The 23,648-nt window shown below is 31.1% G+C and overlaps 1 protein-coding gene and 1 long non-coding RNA gene across 2 annotated transcripts; one reads left to right on the forward strand and one right to left on the reverse strand.

Moving 5' to 3' along the window:
- The first annotated feature begins 468 nt into the window (after positions 1–468).
- Positions 469–15,610, forward strand: LOC148624957 (neuroglobin-like). Its single transcript, XM_088568120.1, has 4 exons — positions 469–710; positions 6,522–7,399; positions 11,511–11,748; positions 12,124–15,610. The coding sequence occupies exons 2-4, from the start codon at positions 7,239–7,241 to the stop codon at positions 12,298–12,300; spliced, it is 576 nt and encodes a 191-aa protein (XP_088424246.1). The 5' UTR covers positions 469–710; positions 6,522–7,238; the 3' UTR covers positions 12,301–15,610.
- On the reverse strand, positions 12,721–22,047 carry LOC148624958 (uncharacterized). Its single transcript, XR_015919813.1, has 3 exons — positions 21,929–22,047; positions 18,214–18,291; positions 12,721–12,858 (listed from the first exon to the last, which is right to left on the reverse strand). It is a non-coding gene; the product is annotated as an uncharacterized LOC148624958 (long non-coding RNA).
- Between the last annotated feature and the right edge of the window lie 1,601 nt (positions 22,048–23,648).

Below are 23,648 nucleotides of genomic sequence, written 5' to 3' on the forward strand. Positions count from 1 at the left end.
GTCTTAATACTTAATACAACACTCGTCCTTTTAAAACTTTACAAAAATTATCAATTTTTTTTTAAATTGTTGTATATCAATGCCTGCATTTGTGGATTGATTTTGTGTTGTTACTCAGACGTATATTATCATACAGTAAATCTTTCTGTGTAATTCAAAATCAATGTTTGTTGAATATTCTAAGGAAAACATCATTTGAAATCACTATGACTATGAAACATTTTTAAAGGACATTGCGTGTGCAATGTTATTTAACCTACATGCATATATGTGTACAATATTATAACAAAATAAGCTCAGAAAAGGAGATTATTACAACCAAATATTATGTTTCCTAAACTATTTCTCCACTTACTATGCAAAAGCTCAAATGTTGAAAATCAAATTTTACCATTCTCAATGGAGAAATAATACTGAGGGAGAATCTTGAGTGATACATATACATGCACATATATACAGAAACATGAAAAATTATCAACATGTTTGTCGTTAAGATTTTGTTCGTGTTTACACGTGTTTAAATGTTTTGATTTCAAAAGCCTGTTAACCATTTATGTATATTGTACATGTATATAACATACTTGATTTAAATGTAGACTTGACAGACCCGTCGTACTTGTACAGTTCATAAACAATTTACACAGAATAGCAAGTATTTAAAGTCATAATGTGATAGTTTTTCTATAAATCGGACATTAAACAAAACAGCGGTAAGTAAACTTTAAGTATTTTAAAGATTTTATATGGTAAAGATATTAATAAAGGGTAACATTTACATGTTCAATATTTAAGAATGAAGGTGACTAAAATTATATTTTTACGTAATAGTACACATACAAATTTTACTTCATTCGCACGAAGTCATAAACAAAAAAATATTTAAGTCAGATAAAGAGCTGACTGTACATGCAGTCTGACATATACATATATAGCAAAACTAAAAATCGTTGTACTTACATATACACTGTACATAACCTCTATATGTATAATGAAGAGTCTCCGAAACTTCATGTTACAGTAATGGTAACTGAATGGACTACCCCGACTTAACTGTTTTACCTCAATGCCATGTGTTTTGCAACAAAACGTCGAAAAGTTCATATACATGATATACGCGTTTGTGTATGGAACATAACCCCCTAATATATATGTAAAAGGAAGGTGGTCCTATTTACCCTTGGATCAAAAGTTTTTCCTCCAGCAAAATGTGAAGACATATGGACCATGTTCAACTTATGGACTTAATAAAATGCAATTTGAAGAATCTACCTACCTCGTGGACTTCTTTGTTAGCATTTTTCCATTGAAAAATATTTACCAATTTGAAAAAAAAATTGATTTCAGAACCGCTTTTGAAAACCCGAAACCCAAACCTCAAATTATTTGTACATATATAGACTACTCCTACAATGTAAAAGGTTAAAATTCCGTTAATTCCTCCATACCCTAAGTAAGTCACCAAATAGCTTGCCAGACAATCTCTAGCACTGCTGGAGTAATAAATAGACCTCCCACTTATGCCTGAAAAATGATATGTTTCCGGTCAGCCTACCAACCCTTTCTCAGACCCCCTACTCAAAAGTTTCTATTTGTGATTTTGAAAAAAAAATAATATAAAAAGTTTACCCTTTCAGAAAAAAAAAGGAAAATAAGACCTAAAATGTTTTTTTTTCTATCCTAGATGAAAAAAAAACAAAGAATTAAAAGTAATGGTTGTTTACATATAGAATCGATTATAAACACACGTCTCGTGAATGTGCTCGTGGCCGTGGATAATCCCATTCGGGATTCGGCTCTTGAGATATTTTTTTGTTTTGACTACCACCGTCAAAACGAAAAATATTTCAAGCGCCGAATCCCAAAATGGATTAAGCCGTGGACTAAGTTTAGTCATGTTTAGTCTTTGTATATTTGGTTATCATTGTATTCTAAGTTTGGTGTCACTATGACTTATTTAATTAAAAAAAAATTAAAAAAATAAATTCCTATACTTACCAACCCTACGAACTTTGAGAATGGTGATGGGAAACTTAACATTATTTTTTTCGGCCTTGGAGATTTCTCATCAATTGACTGGCATGCACCAATAAGTTGATTTACCTATCTCTCTTACATGTACTTGAAAGTATTGATTTTATCCCAAAAAGTAATTTGCTGGGTCAAAGATTCAGCAGAAGTGTATGCTGTAGAATATAAGCGTGCAGATCACAAATTGGATCACTAGGTCACGGATTGACATTAAATCACGTGACAATACATTCAATGAATTTAATGAATGAACCTAGTCACATGACAACTAATTCCTCGAATACACCATGACCCACATTCACAGGTATGACTCTGCCCGGGAACTGTATAAGTGCTTTGATGCTTTACACCGTCCGTAAGAGACCCCAAATGATAGCCAGGGACATTAAGAAAGTCCTCAATTCTTCATGTATTACAAATAATATACCACATATGAGTGCAGACAGGGTCTAACAGTATTGAGTATATATGTTAGCACGAAAAATTACGAAAAAAAAACGAAAATTTAACCAAGTATAGAAACAGTCAGCTGATGGTCAGCGTCACTCATATCGTGCAAAAGATGGCTAACGCTAACACTGTGTTACGAAATATTTTGGGTGATTTTGGTTTTTTTTTGTATTCACAAAAAAAGTCGAATTATCTGTTAGAACCAACAGTGACCTAGCTTTATAATGCACGAAATGAAGAGTGTAACGGATATACTGAAAGTGTTATATTTTTCAACTTCATTGTTATAGTGTTATTTAACAAAGCCAAGTATCTTAAATTAAACTTATAATGTTATTACAAACACATCCTTTTTGATCATCTTAACACGTTGTATCTGATATCCTGACACCATTGTTGATTACAACGAGTCTGCTAAAGTATGTTATAAGCTTATCTATGGTCGTAATAGAAATCTTTTCAATTTCAATTTTGATTTTTGAAGTGAACATTGAAATCTCGACCTTAAAAGGTTATTCTATAATCAATTTATTTGATAATCAAATAATCTTATGTCATGATTTTTTTCATGTGTTTTGTTTGTTTTTATTGCTGAATTTTCTTAGCTTCTATGCAACTTTTAAAATAGCTAATATGGCTTTTTATCTCATGACTAGACCGATGGTTTTTTTTTATCCCAACGGACGAAACAATTTGTGCCATTACTTTTTGTCATGAAACAATTCGGCCAACATTTAAATTTCAGCATTCAGAATACTCAATCAACTAGAAATATGTCGCTGATTAAGGGCATTTATATATTTGATGCTTTTATATGTCTACGATATGTCTGGTCTTGTTGAAATATCTTTCTACCATCATTCTATCAATTAACTGTCGTATTAATTGAGTTAAAGACATTATATGTCCATAATATATCAAGGGAGAGAAACAGAGGAACATGTGTTTTCCATTAATTAGTGCATTATTCAATTCAAACCATAGATATTTATTTATCATGGATGTCCCTGTTTACTCACAAAATGGCAGTTAGCATGAAAATGTCAGTGGAAAAAAGGTTAGATGATAATTCTCCTTATTTTTCGCTAATTGGAGTATTCCGTTGTTAATGAAAATCCTTTCAATTTCGTGCTCTGACAGCAAGCATTCACAAAAAGCTTGACTAGAAAAAATGTCATGTTAAGAAAAACGAAATAAAAAAAATATTAGAGAAGAAAAATTCCAAAAATAAAATATTACATATAACAAACTGGTGCAGGCATTTGCAGGACACAACTTCCAGTATTCGACATAAAATAGAGTGGCTGCATTTATTTTAATGGAACAGTTGTTTTCAGTGTTTGGAAGAAAATTCAAGCAGAACCGTTGTTTGATAGGTATAAATCTCACAGTCGGGGTCACAGTCGGAAATATCTGTAACATATACCTGGTACAACAGTAGGGAAGGAGGTCTCTCCACTTCTGGCTGATTCCGTCAAAATATGGATATATTTATAAATTGCCCTGACACCAGTCTACCTCATTGGAGTTTTTTTGAGTGTATATTTGTACCGACCCAGTTTGTTAATGGCGTTGTCCTGAACTTCATTTTTAAGTAATAGCAGAGAAATATCTTGTTATTGTAATTAACATTTCAAATTTCAAACCATGCTCTATATTTATTTGTTGTAGTTTAAAAATGGAGGCGTAAAGTATCAATTATAGAAACTTTTTTGCTCAAGTTTTTACATTAACGAGTTCCAAATCCTTTTCATTATAATGTTTAAAGAAGTACTGAAGAGCTTTAGACTATAATTACTTCAAAATGTTGTTACATTTAACGGAAGAATATTTCAACATATCTAATAGGTTTTATGAAATTTTTCCATCTGTGGTTGTGTTTTTTAATTGTTTTTGTTGTTGTTTATTTCTTTGTGTTTCTTATTGTATTTTCAATTTATCACTATTATTTTGTTGTCAAGGTGATAATGTCGATATTGCATTATTTTATGTATTTGATTAGCTCGTATGGTAATTGTGAAGACCTACTTATTTCGTTTTCTTTATTTCACTGTATTGTGTTGTATTATATTTCGTTTCGTTTTCTTAGTCATATTTCTTGATAATTTTCCTGTTTTTCTTTCTTGGCAAATGATTAGCATTTGTCATCAAAAGTACAGGGTAAATATCAAGCTATGACATAAAAAAAACAACATGTTTTTGAGGAAAAACAGTATTTTCATGAAAAATAATGCTTCCGAAAGGGGTCTATTTTATGAACTCAAAAATAAAAGTGAAAGTAGAAAAAGTCTACTTTTACTTCGACCTGTTCTGGTGTATCAAAGTTCGTGCCTTTTTTCCCTAAAACGGACGTAAAAACTATTTTTTACATTTCCTTAATGGAAAAACATGGTCAAAAATTAGATTGAAACTTCTTGTTTTTTTTTAAATCATGAAAATTTAAGGTATACTATGGAAGCCTATGGGTAAAGAATACAAGACTGAGACCTGATATTCACAGTTTCAGTGGAAACCGGGATTTTTAGTAAGGCCTCATTTTTTAAAATTTTTATGGCATATTTTTACTAAATTTAGAAATTAGAAATGTTTTTTGTAGATTAAAAGCTGACCAATGGATTGCAATAGTTTTCTCAACACAACTTCATTAGAAATAAATTGGGACACTTAAATTGCTGAATTATAAACAGTTTTGACTTCTTGACATTTTTAATACTTGGAGTAGAGACTTGAAAATCATCGAATTGCTCTTGATATGCATGACATATAAAAACTGAAATGTTTTTTTTTCTTTTTCACTTTTATTCTTTAAATACTCAAGAAGTGCTGTAAAACAGCCTTTGATTGAATAAAAGTGAAAACTGATCAATAAAACATTTAATCTCATAAATAACCATTTCTAATGATACTTCCACTCAAATTCTAATGCCGCTTATAAAAAATGGTGTTAAATGACATATAAAAAAAAGCGAACTTTCTTCAATAGTCTGTGAAGTAAGTAGAAACTTTGATGTTTTCTGTGTATGTTACTTACTGTTCTTGCAAAATATCTATCTTTTCATGTGAGATATTTCTACTTCTGTAACTACCGAGTACATTTATACATGCCCAGGGTACCAAATTTGACTGAAATCTGCATTTTTGGCAAATAAGATGTCTTTTTCATTAAAATAATGGTAAATATGCAACATTTTTACCCTATTTTACCTTTGTGTAAACAAGAACTTCAACTTTGTGCAGTTATCAAGAGGTTCCCTTATGTTAAGTCTAAAATGGGGGTTTGAACTTGACTTTTTGTGAATATGAGACAAACAATTGAGATTTTGAAACAATTTGGTATTCATAGAATAGTTAAGACATTTGTCTTATCAATACAGACCACCTTTCATGTTTAAAAAGTAACTAAATTATGTTTTTATCAAAACTTGTCTTTTTTTGCAAAAATTTAAATATTTGATTTAATACTGTTATAGAGTACCTATATGAAAATTGGAACTAAAATTCACAGGAAAGTAGGAGGACTGAGATATTTTGTCTTTAAGTTGGAAATTGAACCAGTTATAGAAAAGCAACAACATTTAAAGATATCTAATAGTTTTAATTAGTGGAAAGGGGAGGTTTGACGTGCTGTAAAGCCTAGATTTAACCCACCATTTCATTTGAAATGCCTCTACCATTGCGGAACCAGGTATTATGGTGATGTGATATCTATTTTGTCCGATTTATTTTGGATGATTATAGATCGGATTAGTTTTCGATAATTTTGTTACCCTTGTCCATTGTCCTTAATCGATAAATATTAATACATGCCTCTTATTGGGATAATAATATAATAACGCTAGTTCAAAGGTTCTGGTCTTGACCCAAAAAATTTAAGTTTCTTTATATGCTTGGTTAAATTAACTGTTTGGACAATATTTAATTTTTGTAACCTGACTATCCTAGTAAAAATCTAAAAACCAGATGTTCTAGTCTATCATAAGACATGCTATTGCTAAATATATTGATTGAATGCTGTCTTACGTCAAATATATTATGCATTACAGGACGAGAACATTTGACCATTTGAACAGACCCTGCTAACACGATAAGCCAGATTGTTACCGTGCTTGCAGAAGCAACATCCCACAGGCATACACTTCACCCCAAACGAAATATCATTCTGACAACAACATAACTCGACTGGCAATCGAACCCATGTTCTTTCGCACTTGAGGAAAGTACACTTCCACTATTCAGGCGGTACCATCTAATATATTCACGTTCAGCCTAAATTGTTAGAGAAAGATAAATTTAAAATAAGACTTTACAAGATAATTGTTTTTCAAATATATTTTTAGGACTTTTTTCGATATTTTCTGCTTTTGTTCTTTTGCAGCCACTTTTGAATGTGCATAGTATTAACAAAAGTTAACCAAGAATATAAGTAAATGATCAACAAGAAGCGCATTTAATCAATTATCGAAATAAATGATTTTCAACGCATTGTATATTATTTTAAGTAGGTTCATCAAGAAACATACCGTACACAGTGGCTTGTTTTAATCAAATTTCTGGAAAAGTTTAAGCAATCATTGATTAGTTTTCTGACGACATTTCCAGTGGCAATATAAATACAATAGTTCAACATGCCTCGAGTTTACTTCTTTGCTTATCTCCATTTTTTGACAAATGCCACGCCTCTGATAGGATGATTTCTGTAGAACAGATAATTTAAAACGAACACGAATTGCGATAATAATGACCGTGTATAAGTTTATTTAATGGGAAATAATTTTACTGTCTGTCGGTCTGTGACTTATGGAAGGAAAGGAGGTGGACAGTTAAGTGCTTATCTTACCATTCATCAGATTCATATCGTTCAGGATACCTGGGATTTGATAAAAGACGATCTGGCTAAATTAGGAATTATTATCTTTACGAGGTAGTGTAAAACTAGTTCCTAAGTAGTAACTTATTATCCTCAACACTTTAGGCTTTAGATGATTTTGCGTTAATATTTGAAGTACTGTCAAAAACTTGATTTTAGGTGAAAACGTTTTTATGATTTATTCTCATTTACGCTGTAGCTTAACATAAGGAGGCGGAGTCTGAAGAAATAATCAAATGCAATCATTTTCCATTCTGATTTTGTTACAATCAGAAGTCTGTTTCATTATTATCATTTCAGAATTGCATTGTAATCTTAAACGATTGTGTTTTTATGACACTTTACAGAAAAAAGATAAGTTAGGTCGACAAAAAATATTAGTCCGTGGTTCATTATGCAGATCACTAAGTGTTAAAATATTTGAAAGTAATATTCATATCAACATTAACGGCGTCATTATACAAACATGGAGTAGGGGAATGTTGAGTTACATCAATAGAACTAAAACAACGGATTGAATATGTTTAAAACAAAGACCCAAAACATCGTTCGTGTCATTCATTTGTTCATTTTATTGAAGACTTATTTCAATAAGTTTACCAGGTCATTAGTTCATGCTCATAGGTAGTGTTGGTAAACGACTGCAATAGGTTTACTGGTTAATTCGTTTTAAATGAGGGTGTTAAAGTGACAGAGATTTACAAGAAAAAATAAAATGGAAAACGTTTGTGTAAAAACGAAGGCCTTTTAACGCGGCTACGTCCAAACGACGATAAGGTTTTCCGCATTTTTTTCTAAACTATTTTTTTAATAAGGCAGTTCACTTAAGTCCCAGTCACATTGGGACTTCCCATTTTTTGATAAATTGCATTTGGTTTGAATCGAGCCTTGACAAACAAGCAAAATTTCTGTTGAGTATGCCCTCTATCTGCCTTATAAAATCAAACTGTTTATTACAAAAATAGTTATAGGTCATTAGTAAGAAATAATGATAAGTAAGTTAAAACAGTGTTAGTTTGATCTTAATAGTAATGCTTTCTTGTACCCGAAGATGCATGCCATTTGGAAGGTTTTAATCTAAAATATAACGAACATTGAGATAAAGGTTAATGTTCCACCATCAAAGGTCTTAGCTTGTCCAATACGTGGAAAAGGAACACCTTTCTTTCAGAAACAACTTAATACATTGTACAAATTTCATTTTATCTCCGGTATTTAAAATGTAGTACAAAGCAAAGACACAAACAAAAGAAATACCGGAATCATAATCATATTTCGAAATTGATATAAATAGTAAATGAACTGGCAAAATTAAATGAAAAATAAAAAATGAAATTACAACTATGCTCAAGTCCTTCTGTGTGGAGGTAAATTGCATTAAAATCTGAAATAAAATGTATGTAAAGACCTGTCGATCAACAGTACAGTCGTACTTGTCCTGTGTTCTAATACCGGCCTATGTTTTACTTATCTAAATAAGATTATTTTAGAAGATGTTACAAAAATTGCATTTTTGCAGTTATCTGCCTCTGAATGTAATTATTACTCATTTTACCAGAATAATATGAAGAATCTGCTTGTAGAATACTGCAATAACATTATCACAGCGATTGGGTATTTCTGCAATTTCTGATAATGTTTCACCTATTGTTTGAATCTTTCAAAGACACGTAAATAAGTCTTGAAATCTTGTGGGTTTTTTTTCAGTCTGGTATATCTTCTGCTTGTTTGTTTTGTTCCAAAGAACGTCGTAATTTGTAACTTCAAGACATATCTGTTAATGATTATTAGTTTACAGAGCTTATAATTATATAATAAATAAGTATGTAAATTTAAACCTGTTCAAGTTTTGTTTTGACACACACTTTTCAATAACAGAGTGCTTAGAAACTATAGTAACGTGAATAAACAAACATTATTCTGACAGAAGAATAATTTGTCTATATTTTTTGTTGTATGACAAATAAGACAAGGCTTGCGTCTGTAGTAATTTCTAAGCTCCAGGAAACTTGCAAAAATCGATCATATGTTTTTTTTTTCATTCTGTAGAGGTCAATAAATAGTCATTCAGGACATTTTTCACTCTTTTGTGAACATATTTTCTTTTATACTTTTGAATCAATTGTATTATGTATTTCAACAGAATGTTTTTGAGGTTAATAACCATGTAAGAATCTTTTTTTGAAGAATACCTGTATTTTAACAACTTATTTAAAAAAAATAAATTTAAAACGCATCACTTACACATGCATTCAAGCTGTACATTAACAAGTATTAAATGTATCCCTGCAAAACGATTCAAAGCTAAAATCGTCACCGTTGTTGTATTCGTTTTCCATGTCTGTTCTTTGTCCCTGGATTACATTCTTGTGATTTCCGCTAGAATCTTGGTTCCTTTGATTACTCTTTCATTCCTGCCGTGGTTTGTTTTCTCTATATAAACTTCATACCGACTATCTTCATTTACAATGACGGCTGATTGCTTGCAACTTTGGTCTAATTCGTCCTTGAATGTAATTGACAACTTCGAATGTAATCGTTATTTCGTGCATCACGTCTTATACTATATCGCATTAATGTTTCTTTGTTATTTAGTGTTGCTTGACAGCTACTTAATGAATTTTTGTGCAAGTTACTAAATAAATGTAACTTGTGCTATATGTAATTGACTAGAAAACCATTGTATCCAGCATAGAATAGGAAACTGCAGCACAAGCACATCATACATTTGTAAATCTACTTTGACGATGAATATGAATGCAAATTGTTCGGCGTTTTTGTTTTGATTAAAGGCAAAACGTCTTAAGGAGTTCTACTTCAAGTCATTAAGCTAATGTGATAGCTTTACATTGTGACTATTTATCAAGAACTAATTTACTTCCCATATAATACTTGGGCTGTAAACAATAAGGAGCTTTTGTAAATGTATTAATTTTGCTAATAGCCTAAATGCCATTCACACGATTATTTCAATAGGCCAAGTATAAGGGAATGAATTGATTCAATGAAGGAATACATTTTTATAATGAAATTAAACTGTAAGAACCTAAGAATAACAAAATTTAAAACTTTAGATGTGATTAAATGTAGAAATTTAAATGAGTAATGGGCCCAAGTTGTAATTCATTTCGTGTAATTTGTTCAAGTGTAGCAGTGTCTTAATAAAATAGTATGGTTGATAAAGCAATTATGTAACTGTACTTTAATATCAGTAAACAACATGCCATTAAAACAACAAAAAAATATCAATAAATCTTAAGTTGCGTTTTTCCTTTTCTGAAACTTTATCTTATACCACCTTAAAACGCAAAGGTTCAATAAAAACCGTATCACATTACACACACACACACACACACACACACACACACACACACACACACACACATGTCAAAAGGAAATTAAATTAGACAACAACCTCTTTGTCAAATCTGTTGTTAAGAAAAAAATCTTTAGTTTAAAAGTATAATCATAAAATGATTTAAAACAATATGAACAGAAACAATGAAAAACGATATTCTGTATTGGACTAGTAACGCGTTAATCCGTTCGATTGTACTAGAACTTGAGTAGTACAATGCTTCTCCATCAAATACAAAGCGTAGGAGAAAGAGTGGCAATACTTGGCTCGGAGTAAGTAAAACGAGTCAAAGTTATTTATATTAGCTAGCATATTAAAATCTGAGTCAGCGTGGGGAACTTATACAAAGCAGGACCTGTTCGGCGTTCTCTAGTTTTTTATTAAAGTGGATTATTGAGGCCTTCGAAACGAGTAGACCTTCACTGCAGATTTATGCGCCTGTCCCAAGCCAGGAGATGTTGGTCAATAAATGGTTTCGGTTTTGTTATTTTACTTTTTGTTTTCAATTTGAATAAGTGTCATAGTTCAGTTACTCTTGATTTCATTACCTTTCTTATCGGGGCCTTTCACAGCTAACCAAAGGTGTATTTACCATTTACACTTGTTGAAGACCTTTTTGACCTCTGAAAGTATTAACTGTCTTTTATTTAGGTAATACACTTGTTCATTTGATGCGTTTCACCAGATCCTTTTTTCTATTGTCCTGAAATGCCCGAAATATTTTATGTCAATATTTGCAACAATCAATTAATCAATCAAAAACAAACAACCATAAAAAGTCAACTGCAAACTTTCTGATACTTCCAGGTTTTTTGAGACGGAACCTGATGTGAAATCTTTTTTCCCCAAGATAGTACGCATGAACAACGATAATGAGTTGGAATGGGAAATAGACAAAGACATGCTACAGAAACATGCTGTGTCGGTGATGGAAGGACTTGGGGCAGCCGTAGAGAGTTTAGACGAATCTGATTTTCTCAACAATGTTTTGATCGCAATAGGACAAACTCATGTAAAAAGAGATATAAAACCACAAATGTTAAAGGTGAATAACATTATCTCAAATGTATGGACATTTCTATTTTTTCCGTATCAAAACATGTATAAATTGGACCCGGACGAGTAAGTCGAATACCCCTTATACACATTTCTTAGTTCATTCTTGGAAACTTATGCTTTATACATTAAAATATATTGTAGTTCAGTTTTATTCAAGTCAGACAAATAACACTCTGAGGTTATCTCTATATTTGTTCTGTTCATTATTTCGATATTGGGTTTTTATTTTTCAGCTGTAAATTGGTGTTTATGATATTCGTGATTGGTTTGTATCTGTTGTCGTTTGACAGTTTGAGTTCCCATACTTTTAAACTATGTACTAGTATTTAATTCATTATTTCTTCTTTTTATCTCATTCCAGAGACTGTGGCCTTCGTTAACTTACGGACTGAGTGAAATGCTTGGTGATAGCTACACCAAGGAGGTGAATGAGGCTTGGAGGAAATTATATGTATATATTTGTTACCATATGAAACGTGGAATGGAAAACCCAGACATGGAAATAGAAGGCTATACTCTCAGTTCACATCAATGCTGAATTTTTAAAGTTTTTGTTATGGAATTATATTAAAAGAAGTATGAAGGAATGTTGAGACAGAAAGTTGTACTAGTGACATGTCAAAAGCATAACAGTGCATATACACAACACAAGTATGCAACATTAATATTCAATATTTATAGCTTTTGTAATACATTTGTGATAGCCTGTTCATTTGCATTTCAAATAATAAGATATAACATTAGTGAAAGTTCTTAAAAAAACAATTACCGAGATCACTAATCAAATAGTAAAAGTAAGACAACAAACGAATTTGAATTTTCCATAACTTGATTAGTTTCATTATGACATTTGTGGTCTATATGTGTTTAATACAAATCTCAAGACAATAATGACCTCGTTCATCCCAACACACTGTTTGGCATTTCAGTATCTTGTTAACGGGAAACATTCAACTGTGTCCAGACGATGGTAAAGAGCATCACTTACAGAATTCTAATAAGACAGACGAGTCTAATTAAGGTTACATCAACCAAAATTAAATTCATAATAGACACTGACTAAAGGGTCCAATCAGCTAGAACATTTCGGATGAAACTGAAATGAAATAAAAAATTGAATTAAGATGGGTTTGTGTAATTTAATTTTTTAAATAATACTAAAAACCCATCATACTTAAAAATTGTTTTATGTAAAATAGTTAAGAAAATACAAAGGGGTACCGCTCCCATGACTTCCAGCTTTAATATGATCAATCAAAATTATAGAGTATATGAAAGACCCGCCCTGCCTTCAATTTGCCTATGGAAATTAAAAATAAAGTTATGTGCTGATATGAAAGTGTTTTTTTTTTTAAATTAACCTTTTTTTTAAATAATGAAAAATTGAAATGAATCCTTAGCATTGAATTCCAATGAAACGTCAAGACATCACAGAAACTGTAATATTAGCATGAATGAAGAGAAATTAAATAAGGATATAAAATTTCATTATTTTATTATCAATGTAAAAAATTTAGACCTCACTTTCTGTGTTTGATTAAGTTTTATTTGTATTTTACTTGTATTTAGTGCCTTTCTACCTTTTAAATGTGGCTATTATTCACTTATTTATTATTCATATTATCAATATCAATGCAACAAATGATGATGTATTGGTCACAAGACCTTGTTCAAATTAACACATACACTTGCTCGAGTTTTGAAACTAGCATTCGACATTTTCTTTACAGCTCAATATCGCGTCAAATTTAGCAGTCCTAAAAAGTAATTGATAACGAACCAAAAAATTACATCTGAAGATTTTTTTTCGGTTTTGATTGTGTTATTTCGGCTCTCTCTTATGGGATTTTTGGCTTTGGATATTAAACAGAAACAAAGTGACGTCACTTGAAATATAAAAGAAACGGAAGAAACAAATATTGTGTCTAAATGCTTGAATTATAATGTTAAAAGAAAATGCATCGTGTTTTTTTTTTTTTTTTTTTTTTGACAAGTTGCACCTTTATAAAGAACAGCAACACAATGATAGGGTTAGGGGGCGATAAGATATACAGACAAGAAAACATTTGAAAGAAGCAATTAATCAAACAAATTGTCGAGATTACGATAAGAAATGACATAAACCAGGATCATTAAACCATCAAAGTTATCAAAACATAATGCGTGAAAAAAAAACCCTGAGTAGCATCTTCTTAAGTTACCATAGGTCAGTAAATATTGACGTTTTAGCTGGGGTTTCCAACCCTTTTTTTCCCACTGTGTTACTTAAATACATCTATATAAAATTGGTATATTATCTCATATGTATTATGGAAGACCATACGACAGAGTCAATTTTAAAAGATAATTATACGAACTGAGGAAACTTGACAGTTGTAGCTTTCGTGACGACGGCAACTAAAGTTATCTAGTTTTGATTACTGATTTCACACGACGACGTCGAGAATAAAATCAATAGTTCAATTCTACCGACCTCATTTACAGTTTCAACCAATGTGTACTTGACAAAGAGATTCGGTAAAATTTGATAGGATAGGTTGGAGGAAAATCATATCACAATAAAACAACTTTTAATCGATCATATGTATTCAAGATAAGCATTAGATGAGAATGAATATCCCATTCTTAAGGTCTGATTGAAAAAAAAACCAAAGTTTCTTTGAAGTGATCATATTTAGCCTGAATAATTATCCATTCTTGATGGCTACCGGTCCCTTCTAGAAGTCAAGGATAAAACAGGTTTTTGACTTAAAAAAAAATGCAAATTTTACTTAATACCGGAAATCAACAACACGCAATATCCGCATTAGTTTTGTACATGAGTTGTCTTACTTGGTTAAGATCTGAAAAATAATTTCCTGAATAAATGCAAACATGACAAAATTGTTAGGTAGTCTCGTTAAAGAATTTTTTTATTAACTCTGTCAAACATGTGATATTTTAAATCCTGTATTAGAGGTTTAGATATTCATAGCTCATCAGTGCTTTAATTATTCTATAAATCCATGATATTAACTAGAGAAATGTTAACTGAATCAAAATAATTGTTGGAATGAATGAAACATTAGCTTTAGGCATTGGATAAAAAAGAAGAATTTAATTAAGAACATATACTAATCAGACAAACTATTCACGACCGGATTTAGGATTCGAAGTCAAATGGGGCGCAGGTCTTTTTGCAAGTAATTCTTGATTATCTGTCCTACTTTATAAAAGGATTGGTTTTTATAAAGGTTTTGCTAACTTCATGTGTTTGCAAACCATATTGCACCATGTTTTACTGCTTCTTTTTTGCTCTTCCAACCGTAGCTACATCAATTTTAGAAGTCGGTCGAAATCAATAGGCAGAACTCTACAGAAGAGAAATGATAAATAAATATCTGAAAATAAAAGGAAATTAAGTAAATAAAAAAAAAAGATTTTAAAAATAATTCATTCCTGTGGCAGAGGATTCATCAAGTTTAAAATGAAGAAATAGTATAAATGTAAATACTACAGAAAATTTGTTGACATTATGAAAATCCAACATCAATCTGTTTGTCAAAAAAGAATGTTTCTAAATATTATCTTGAAATCGGAAATTAAACTTTTTAGGCAGCGCATGAGAAGTATACTTTCTTGTAATATTGTCTCTCATGCAATGATGGCGTATTAAAAAGTCCGAATTGTCGCTAAAACCATAACAACTGGAGAAATGTAAATACCAAATGCATGGGAAAGCTGGTATATTACTATGCAAGAAAAGAGAAATTTATGAACGGAAGGTATTCTCCAAAACTTAGGATTATTAATGCAGAGATTATAGTCAAAATATCGATGTTTGAAATTAAAGAATCTAGCAACTTAAACTGTCTTGTCTTTTCACAAAATATAAAGTGACTACGATTCATATGAGTAAAGAAACAGATCGACTAGTAGAGGGGCACAATTAGTGTCCATTGGAGTGCCGGTATGTTGTTGAAAAAGTTTCTCTCCAAAAATCACCTGTTACTCGGCGTAGCAACTTTTATAATTTTGTTCTACAGTGGTAAATTATGTATAATTGTTGCTTTAAACAACAATTTACAAGCTTCAGAATTTACGTTAACATCATCTTAGGCAAAAAAAACACGGTGAGGAAATAATTAGCAACAGTTAAGGTCAAAATTATTTTACTGTCTTTAAACAACATTTAATTTTTCACACACTTTGTAATGCTACAAACAGTTTTTTATTTGACGAATTGTGATGGTAATATTAAAAGGCTTTCAAAATGTTCATTTTTAATCAATCTGTCAATCAAATACTTTTTTAATTATAACTAATAACATAGTTTCTCAGTTCAAAATCAAAGAAGGATTTTGAATGTCAAAAACTTCAGACTGTAATAAACTCCATCGTCGGGATCTCAAATCAAATGTAAATTGATCAGGCAGTTTCTATATGGAACACCATTACGCGATCATTTAAATAGTTTTGATTTTAAAATGTTCATTAATTTATATTTATGGCAAATATTGGTGAAATTTACTGAAAAAAATGTAGTAATGAACAAAATTGTGGAAGGAAGAAGCAATGCCGAAGGTTCAAACAAATGGAAATGCTTGGACGAAACCAAACAAGCAATTCCAAAAGAACGACAGACGAAAAACAAATCGTACACCAGAAAAGAAATATATGTCCGCCCACACACAAAAAAAAGAACGAACGGACAATACGAACATAAAAGAAACCTAGGTGAAATCAGGAACATTTGCCACACTGCCTGTTGAAGGTCAAGTCTTATGAAAGAGTGAGGGTGCATATGAAATATGGAGGGTGTTGGTCATGTTAGTAACGGTAACTCCATTCGAGTCATGGTGACAACAGTAAAAATACCAATCTTTGTCTATGTGTGATATAATCTTTTAGGTAGATGAGATGAGAACCTAAGGTTATTATAAAACATGTATCAATAACTTTGAATAGCAAAAACTTAATATAGGACTGTGCTTACCTTGATTCTTCTATTCGACTAAGTTTCGGGTAAAGTGTGCTTCATTGAAGTGTAGTAAAGATTAATAAGTAGTGGTTCACAATTGGTGCCCATCGGAATGGGCTCCAATTGCGAAAACTGTCTAAAACCCCGCAACAACCTGCTGAATTGTTTTTGTCTACTTATGGCAGAAATAGTATTTTCTATCTTATTTAACAACAAGCCTTGTATGTCCTTTTCTAAGCTTCCGATATCCAGTTCTTTATAATCTTCCTATACCATATATATTTGTATTCACAACCGGGAATATGTTTAAAGCTACCATAGAGAATACCTATCTACTTTTTGTACACACTTCGTATAGAGAAAGTTTATGAGAAATATTATGTGAGATCGATACTAATATACAAGTGTTGATCAAACAATTTTCGTCTGTGTTGTGTGTTTATCGGCCAATATATCATCTTCACTCTGATGACAGATTTGATCAGTTTGTCATCCACCAGATATAATATTAGTAACTCCAGCGGAAGCTTCATCTACCACTGCACCTGATACATTTATTTTAGTTTTTTCTATCTTATGATTTCTCTATTTTGTTTGCAATTTAATTGTTGTTTTTTCTCAAAAGAGATAAACCATTTGGTAAGAGTGCATTGTAATCGCTTTGACATCACTTCTTGCTCCATATAGAATATTTGAAATGGCCTATTACCATTGATTGATAGGGAAACGGATCATTAATGTTATAAAGTACATCTAAACTACATTTGTGAAAAATTTGTACTAATTTGTGAAATTATATTATTTTGCCAGATGATACATCAAACATTTAATCAAAACAATTTGTATTCCTGTTTCTAGTACAATTATGTAACCAGTAATTAAAGAATGTAATCATCGAGTAGCTATTGCCCATGTAAAAAGCTTTGTCGTGTCGTACCCTTTTGGCTTTGGCACTTTTCAATTATAATTTTGAAAAAGCCAATACAAAAAAAAAATAGCTTGAGAGTCACAATTTCCCTTTGTAGTGTATAAGGTGTCAAGGTGCAGACTTGCTAGGACTGAATGTCAACCGATTTATTTTCTTTTTGAAAAAGAATGACTATTCACAAATGAAGTAATTCAACGAGGCTGAAGTTGGACAGCGTTGAATCTGTTTGTTATTTGAAGGCAATAAAAAAAGAATTAGAAATAAATTAGGACTGAGTCTGTTCTTTTGATAATAGTTAGAAGTCATTTCCGTTATTGAATCTCAACATTGCTTAGCGGCTTTTGTTATTACTCTCAAATTCTGTACTTTATGAAATAAGGAAAGTGACAATAAAATCATCGTCGCAGGAAAATTAACTTTCATTATTCCTTTCTTCAAAGATTTTATCTTTCGTTGGGACTTAAGCAACTGACAGCGAGAGATTCTAGAAATGGGTGAGGCGTCAGCTTTACCAATGCTTGTTCAAACTGACACCACCTGTTAAAATCATACCGCCTATTTACTTTGAATATCTATTTTCTTTCCTGTTCTGTTCTGTTCTGTTTCTTCTTGGAAGACTTTAAAGTATCTAGATTACCAAACTATAAAAGAGTAGTTATAAAATTATGTAAAAGAAGAACATCTTTGAAATATAAAGAATGAGATTTATTGTTCATATCTATTGTACTGTTTTGACCACTGGTTTTAACGATTTTGACTGGTGGCAATTAGATGGTGCCAATTTGTGCAGTAGCGGGAGGTTTAACGCGCTAAAAAAAAACTGGTTAAATCTTTCATTTTAAAATGCCTATATCCAGTCAGGACAACTGCGGTGGATTTCCAACTTTCCATTTTTTTTACCATTTGTGATACGGATTGTCGGTTGTTTAAAGTCTTACCTACCTTTTACGTTGTGTGACACCACATAAATATGGTTGCAAAAATATTTGTTTTAATAGTCGTGAGTAAATAGTAATACATGTATACACGTCATAGAATAACATTTTTTAATGTATTTAATGTTTTTGTTTTAATGACTAAGAGAACTTTTTTCTGTGACATTTCTATCCACAATGACAAAGGAAATCAGGATTCAAACTCTAAAAAAAACATAATCCCGGGATTGTGGACTAGATAATGGAAATAAATACATAGCCAAAATAACATGCACATAGAAACAAAATTAAATGAGCACGCCGAACTGAATTAAAAACTGGAAGTATAGACCAGGTGTACCGGTAGAGTAAGCGTCCTTCGCTTTTCTAGAATGACCTTCAAATTATATCTTTTTCCGACGCAGTCGGTATTGTTTCGCTTTTAACCCTTTGTCCTTATAGACGCTCTTCTATGGAAACGCAAGTTACGTGATCGCAATTCTGTTTAATTATTTTCCGAAATAGTGACAACTTAGTGGCGTTCGAAAAAACACTGTATCCAAATTGCGTGCCATGTGTTATTTTCTTGTATGAAATATCGAAAATTATAAGTAAAACGCAAAATTTACAGCGTCGACTATCCTTTTTTCAAAGAAAGTTAAAATTTTTATGCATAATCAAGGATTACCTTGTTTATATCTGAGTGAAGAGGATGTAAATTGCTGATTATAAATATTGTAATCAAGTATTCTAATTGCAGATTTAATTACCAACATTTATGCTATTCGCTAAATTGTAGCATTTCAATTTATTTTCAAATGTTGGTGAAGGCTTGTTAGTGAAATTATATTAAAATACAGAGTAAACAGAGGCATCATAAAAGTAAGATGACTAAGTACCCAATTTATCATGTTTTAAATGGAAAAATATTGACACTTTTGAAAGACATGTTTTTGAAATGATTTATGAGTTTAGAAGCAATTGCGAAAAACCTTTGATTTATTTTATTTTAAATAACCTTTATTTAGGTCACAAAAAAGATACATCTTATATCTGATGTATTTTCTTTTAAAAAACAAAATATTGTTATTTTATTTCATTGAACCAAGTTAAATGTGTACAGGAATGTTTAGCAATGCTTGAAACTATTATTTATTTTTTTTACTCTCCAACACTCAGGGTAAAGCTTTACATTACCACACAGAGAAAGGGACCAAATCGTAGATTGAATTATCTACTATTTTGTACATTTACGAATAATCCTTTATATTTATTTATATTTTTTAACGTTGCATGTATGGTGTCAGATTGTCATCAATATTTACTCTCTGTCCTTGAAATGCTTCAAATGTATTAGAATACATATGGTAACACTTTAAATCGTTGATTATTGTACCACAGTTATGTACAGAACTGTAGGCGTCAATTGCAGTAGGCATACAACTAATAGCATTAGCTTACTTGTTTGTGTTTATTGCAATGAAAGACTTAAGGGAACACAAACCGACATTTTGTCTTTATGCTTTAAATGAAAGTTAGACAAGCACTATCAGAGTATTCAAATGTTTAATTTTTCCATTTTTGGAAAGTTCATCAAATAACGTACGTAGGGCTGTCAGACAAACAAAATTCATTTAAGTTTCTAATATATAAATTTGTAGAAATACCCAAAAGGCACTTCTTATGTTTCCACGAATAATGAAATTATTTCTGTAGAGGTCGGTATTTCATTTTTTTTTCTCTTTTCTTTATTAGTATTCTTGATAGAATTGTCTAGCAGAAGAAGGTTCATGAAGTTTAAATAGCATTTAGCAAATCGTGAGCTTTTTGTGGGACAGTTTAAGAAGATGTACTTTTGTAATTTATTTTATGGAAGTTTATGAGTACATTTAGAACTTATAACCGATTAACTGCTCGCTTTTCAAAGTGATAGATGCAAATAAGACATTTTTTTTCAATCTAAACCTGTATAAACGAATAAACTTCTAGTATTCCGTATAACTTCTTTACATTTTCAAACGAATATTAATGCTTGATAAGTTTCTATTCAACGTTTTTATTTCATTACAGTTTAACTTCGCTGAAGTTCTGCATATTTCCTTTCTATAAAAATAATTTGCTTTTCTACTCAAGTTGACACTAGTTTTCGTCTCGTGCTTAACATATAAAAAGTTTAATTCATGGATTTCCCCCTTCTTTAAAAAATGGATTGTTGTTTTCTTAAACATTCGACATCTGAAGAATTTCAACTTCGTGGTTTTTGACACTATTTATTTCATCTCAAAATTGAAATTTTATTTCCATTAAATATATGTATTCGAATAACTCAATTTATCAGACTTGTTATCTTGGTGTGTCAAACTTTCACATTCCTAATAAAATACAAAATTAATATAGAAAACCGAAAATAAAGAAGACAAAATAAAAAAAAAATCATTGCGTTCCTTCATGGGGACGGGCGTCAATCGCTCATTGCCCAGCAGTTTATCATTTGTTTGATCTAGATTCGAAAGTTGTTTATTACTAAAAAATTGATTTAATATGAGTGTTATATTGGTTCAAATGGGTATAAATCAAGAAATTTTTTTTTCTTTTGGTCTGCCCCGCCCCCCCCCCCCCAAGATTAGTTAGCTATGCTTTGTGAAACATTTTTTACCATAAACATAGTTCCCTGATTTTGACAATTCTTCTACTCGACGATTAAGGAGTCTATTTAGTAATCCAGGCATTGAAACTCATTATATATATTTCACATAACGCCTTATTGTTATCATCGAATATTCAGTATTGATAGTACGCGATCCAAATTATCAGTCGTAACGAGGCCGTGTCTCTTTCAGACAAAATGTCTGCCTCTTTTAAATTTTGATAATGAATAAGACTCCAAATTGGAGACTGCCTTACAACCACTAAAATATAAGAGAAAGAATATAAGGAGAATATATAAACAGTTGATTCATTTGTCTTGTTATGTTGTACTTGTGCATGTTGTTATATTTGGGTCAAGCTTGGCTTTGACGCGCAGTACAACATTAAAAGAGACGTGACACACAAATTTATTTTTAGTTTTTCAATTTTTAGTTTATTTGATTTATTACACATCATGTATATATATATAAAATCAAAACGTCCCTTGTAGCCACTCACGTCGTTTAATTGAAGATTAATTGATTCAAAATCGACGATGACCCAAGCCATGTCAATTTTTATAAGTCATGTGAACACGTGACCGTATTACGTCATTTGTTCTCAATTCATAGATTGAGTGATTGAAATGCGTGGGGCTTCTGCATTTGTTGCATGAATTCTACAACTGAAGGTTGAAATATTGAAAGTTGTGGTTTGCCAGCGAATGTATACTTACAGTTGTATCAATTTAAATCACTTGGAAAAGAAAATGATAAACACTGTCAGAAATATTGACCTATTACATGTAGCATAGACCACCTATGATCACTAGACTATCCTCAGTTAGACGACACCACTTCTGTTTGAAGATTACATAGAAATATTTCCTTATATTATGTCATGTAAGATTGAACTATTTACATAAAGAAAATTAACTTCATATTCTAACATTGAAAGTGTTCCGATCTCGATCTTCAATGAAAATGGAATATTACTCCTGACAAGTGCACCAGTGCTAGGGATGTAATGTAAAGTCCCTGCAAGTACAGAGGATAATACGAACATGTTTTTTTATTGGTTTTTGATAATTTTATTTGATAAACCATAATGGTTTCGTGCTGAAGCTTCCTCGTGTTCTTAGTCTTTTTTTTTTTTTTGCTAGAATCAAGTACTTTAACTGACCTATAAAAATACAGTCCGTACCATAAAAGCTCCATTAAACTCTCTTAGGGTCATTTATTATATTTTGTGTATTGTGTCAAATTCTCCTTGTTAATTGCTTTATTTCAAAATCCGTAAGACGAAAGAAATTCCAAGTCATACACCTGTATCTACATCTGTGTCATGGGTCGCCGAACCATGTAAAGATAAAAGAAGGCGACCATGCTATCTCTTGGTCATAATTAAGTCTACCGGGCGTGTTTATTAATATAACAAGCGGTAAAGAAAGAACGATATACAGCATGTCACTATTTTAGTTGTACCCTCCAGTTCAAGTCCTAAAAACAGTGTGCAAAGTAGTTGTGTATTCAACCCGCGGGGATGTATGCCTAACGACAATGAAAAGCTGACAGAAAACGAGAAGAACTTTAGTCTTCATGCAGTATTTTTTTGTGTCATGTCTCCTTTAAAATACATTTCGACAATGTTTCATATCTGGCTGATTGGTCCCATTTTGTCTCTGGTAATAAATCGTTTATTACTTTTTCTTTGTAATATGTTTGACTACATTTAAGACCATATAAGTCTTGACACATACGATACATATTGCCTAGCACGAATTTCATGTGTTGGGTTTATTCATTAATTAAAGACATTTTACCTACCAATAGGTACATGTGTTTAAAGGATAATAATCCAAAAAGGTCAAAAGTCATTTCGAAGCTGAAATTATGTTTACAAGAAAAAAAACGTAATTTCACTTATTTTTGTGTTTTCAAAAACTTATCAAAGGTATCTATAGTAACATTTATTACCTCTTTCCCCATTATGAACAAAAACAAAAACGTATTTCTTTTATTATTTTGGAGATGTTAAGGACAAATGAGAAAAAATGAAATGTGTTATAATGGAAAAAATCGAGTGATGTTCCTAGGTGCAATTGTTTAAGATTGACTTTTACTCGTTTAATATTTGTCAATATGATAACTACCCTAAATATAAAAGTTTTGCCTACTCCTTTTGTTTTTGTATTCTATTTACTTTATAAGAATATTTAAACAATGATTATAAATGTCGTAAAAACCTCTTTCTCATAATAAGTTTCTTAAAAACCTTTTAATTGATGATTATATTTAACAAACTGATTGAAATTCAAAAGTAACTCTTTTCAAAAACTTTTTTGCTTGAATGTGTTTATGATTTTTCCTTAGATACTCAGTAATATACGATGGAAGAGTTTCTTGTTTTGATTAAGCATTAATGATTTTTTTGCAATAAACAAAGCTTTTGTAAAT

This window comes from Perna viridis, chromosome 2 (genome assembly GCF_037379345.1).
Source record: "Perna viridis isolate PV_CMFRI_1.1 ecotype Kerala chromosome 2, ASM3737934v1, whole genome shotgun sequence".
Taxonomy (NCBI): domain Eukaryota; kingdom Metazoa; phylum Mollusca; class Bivalvia; order Mytilida; family Mytilidae; genus Perna; species Perna viridis.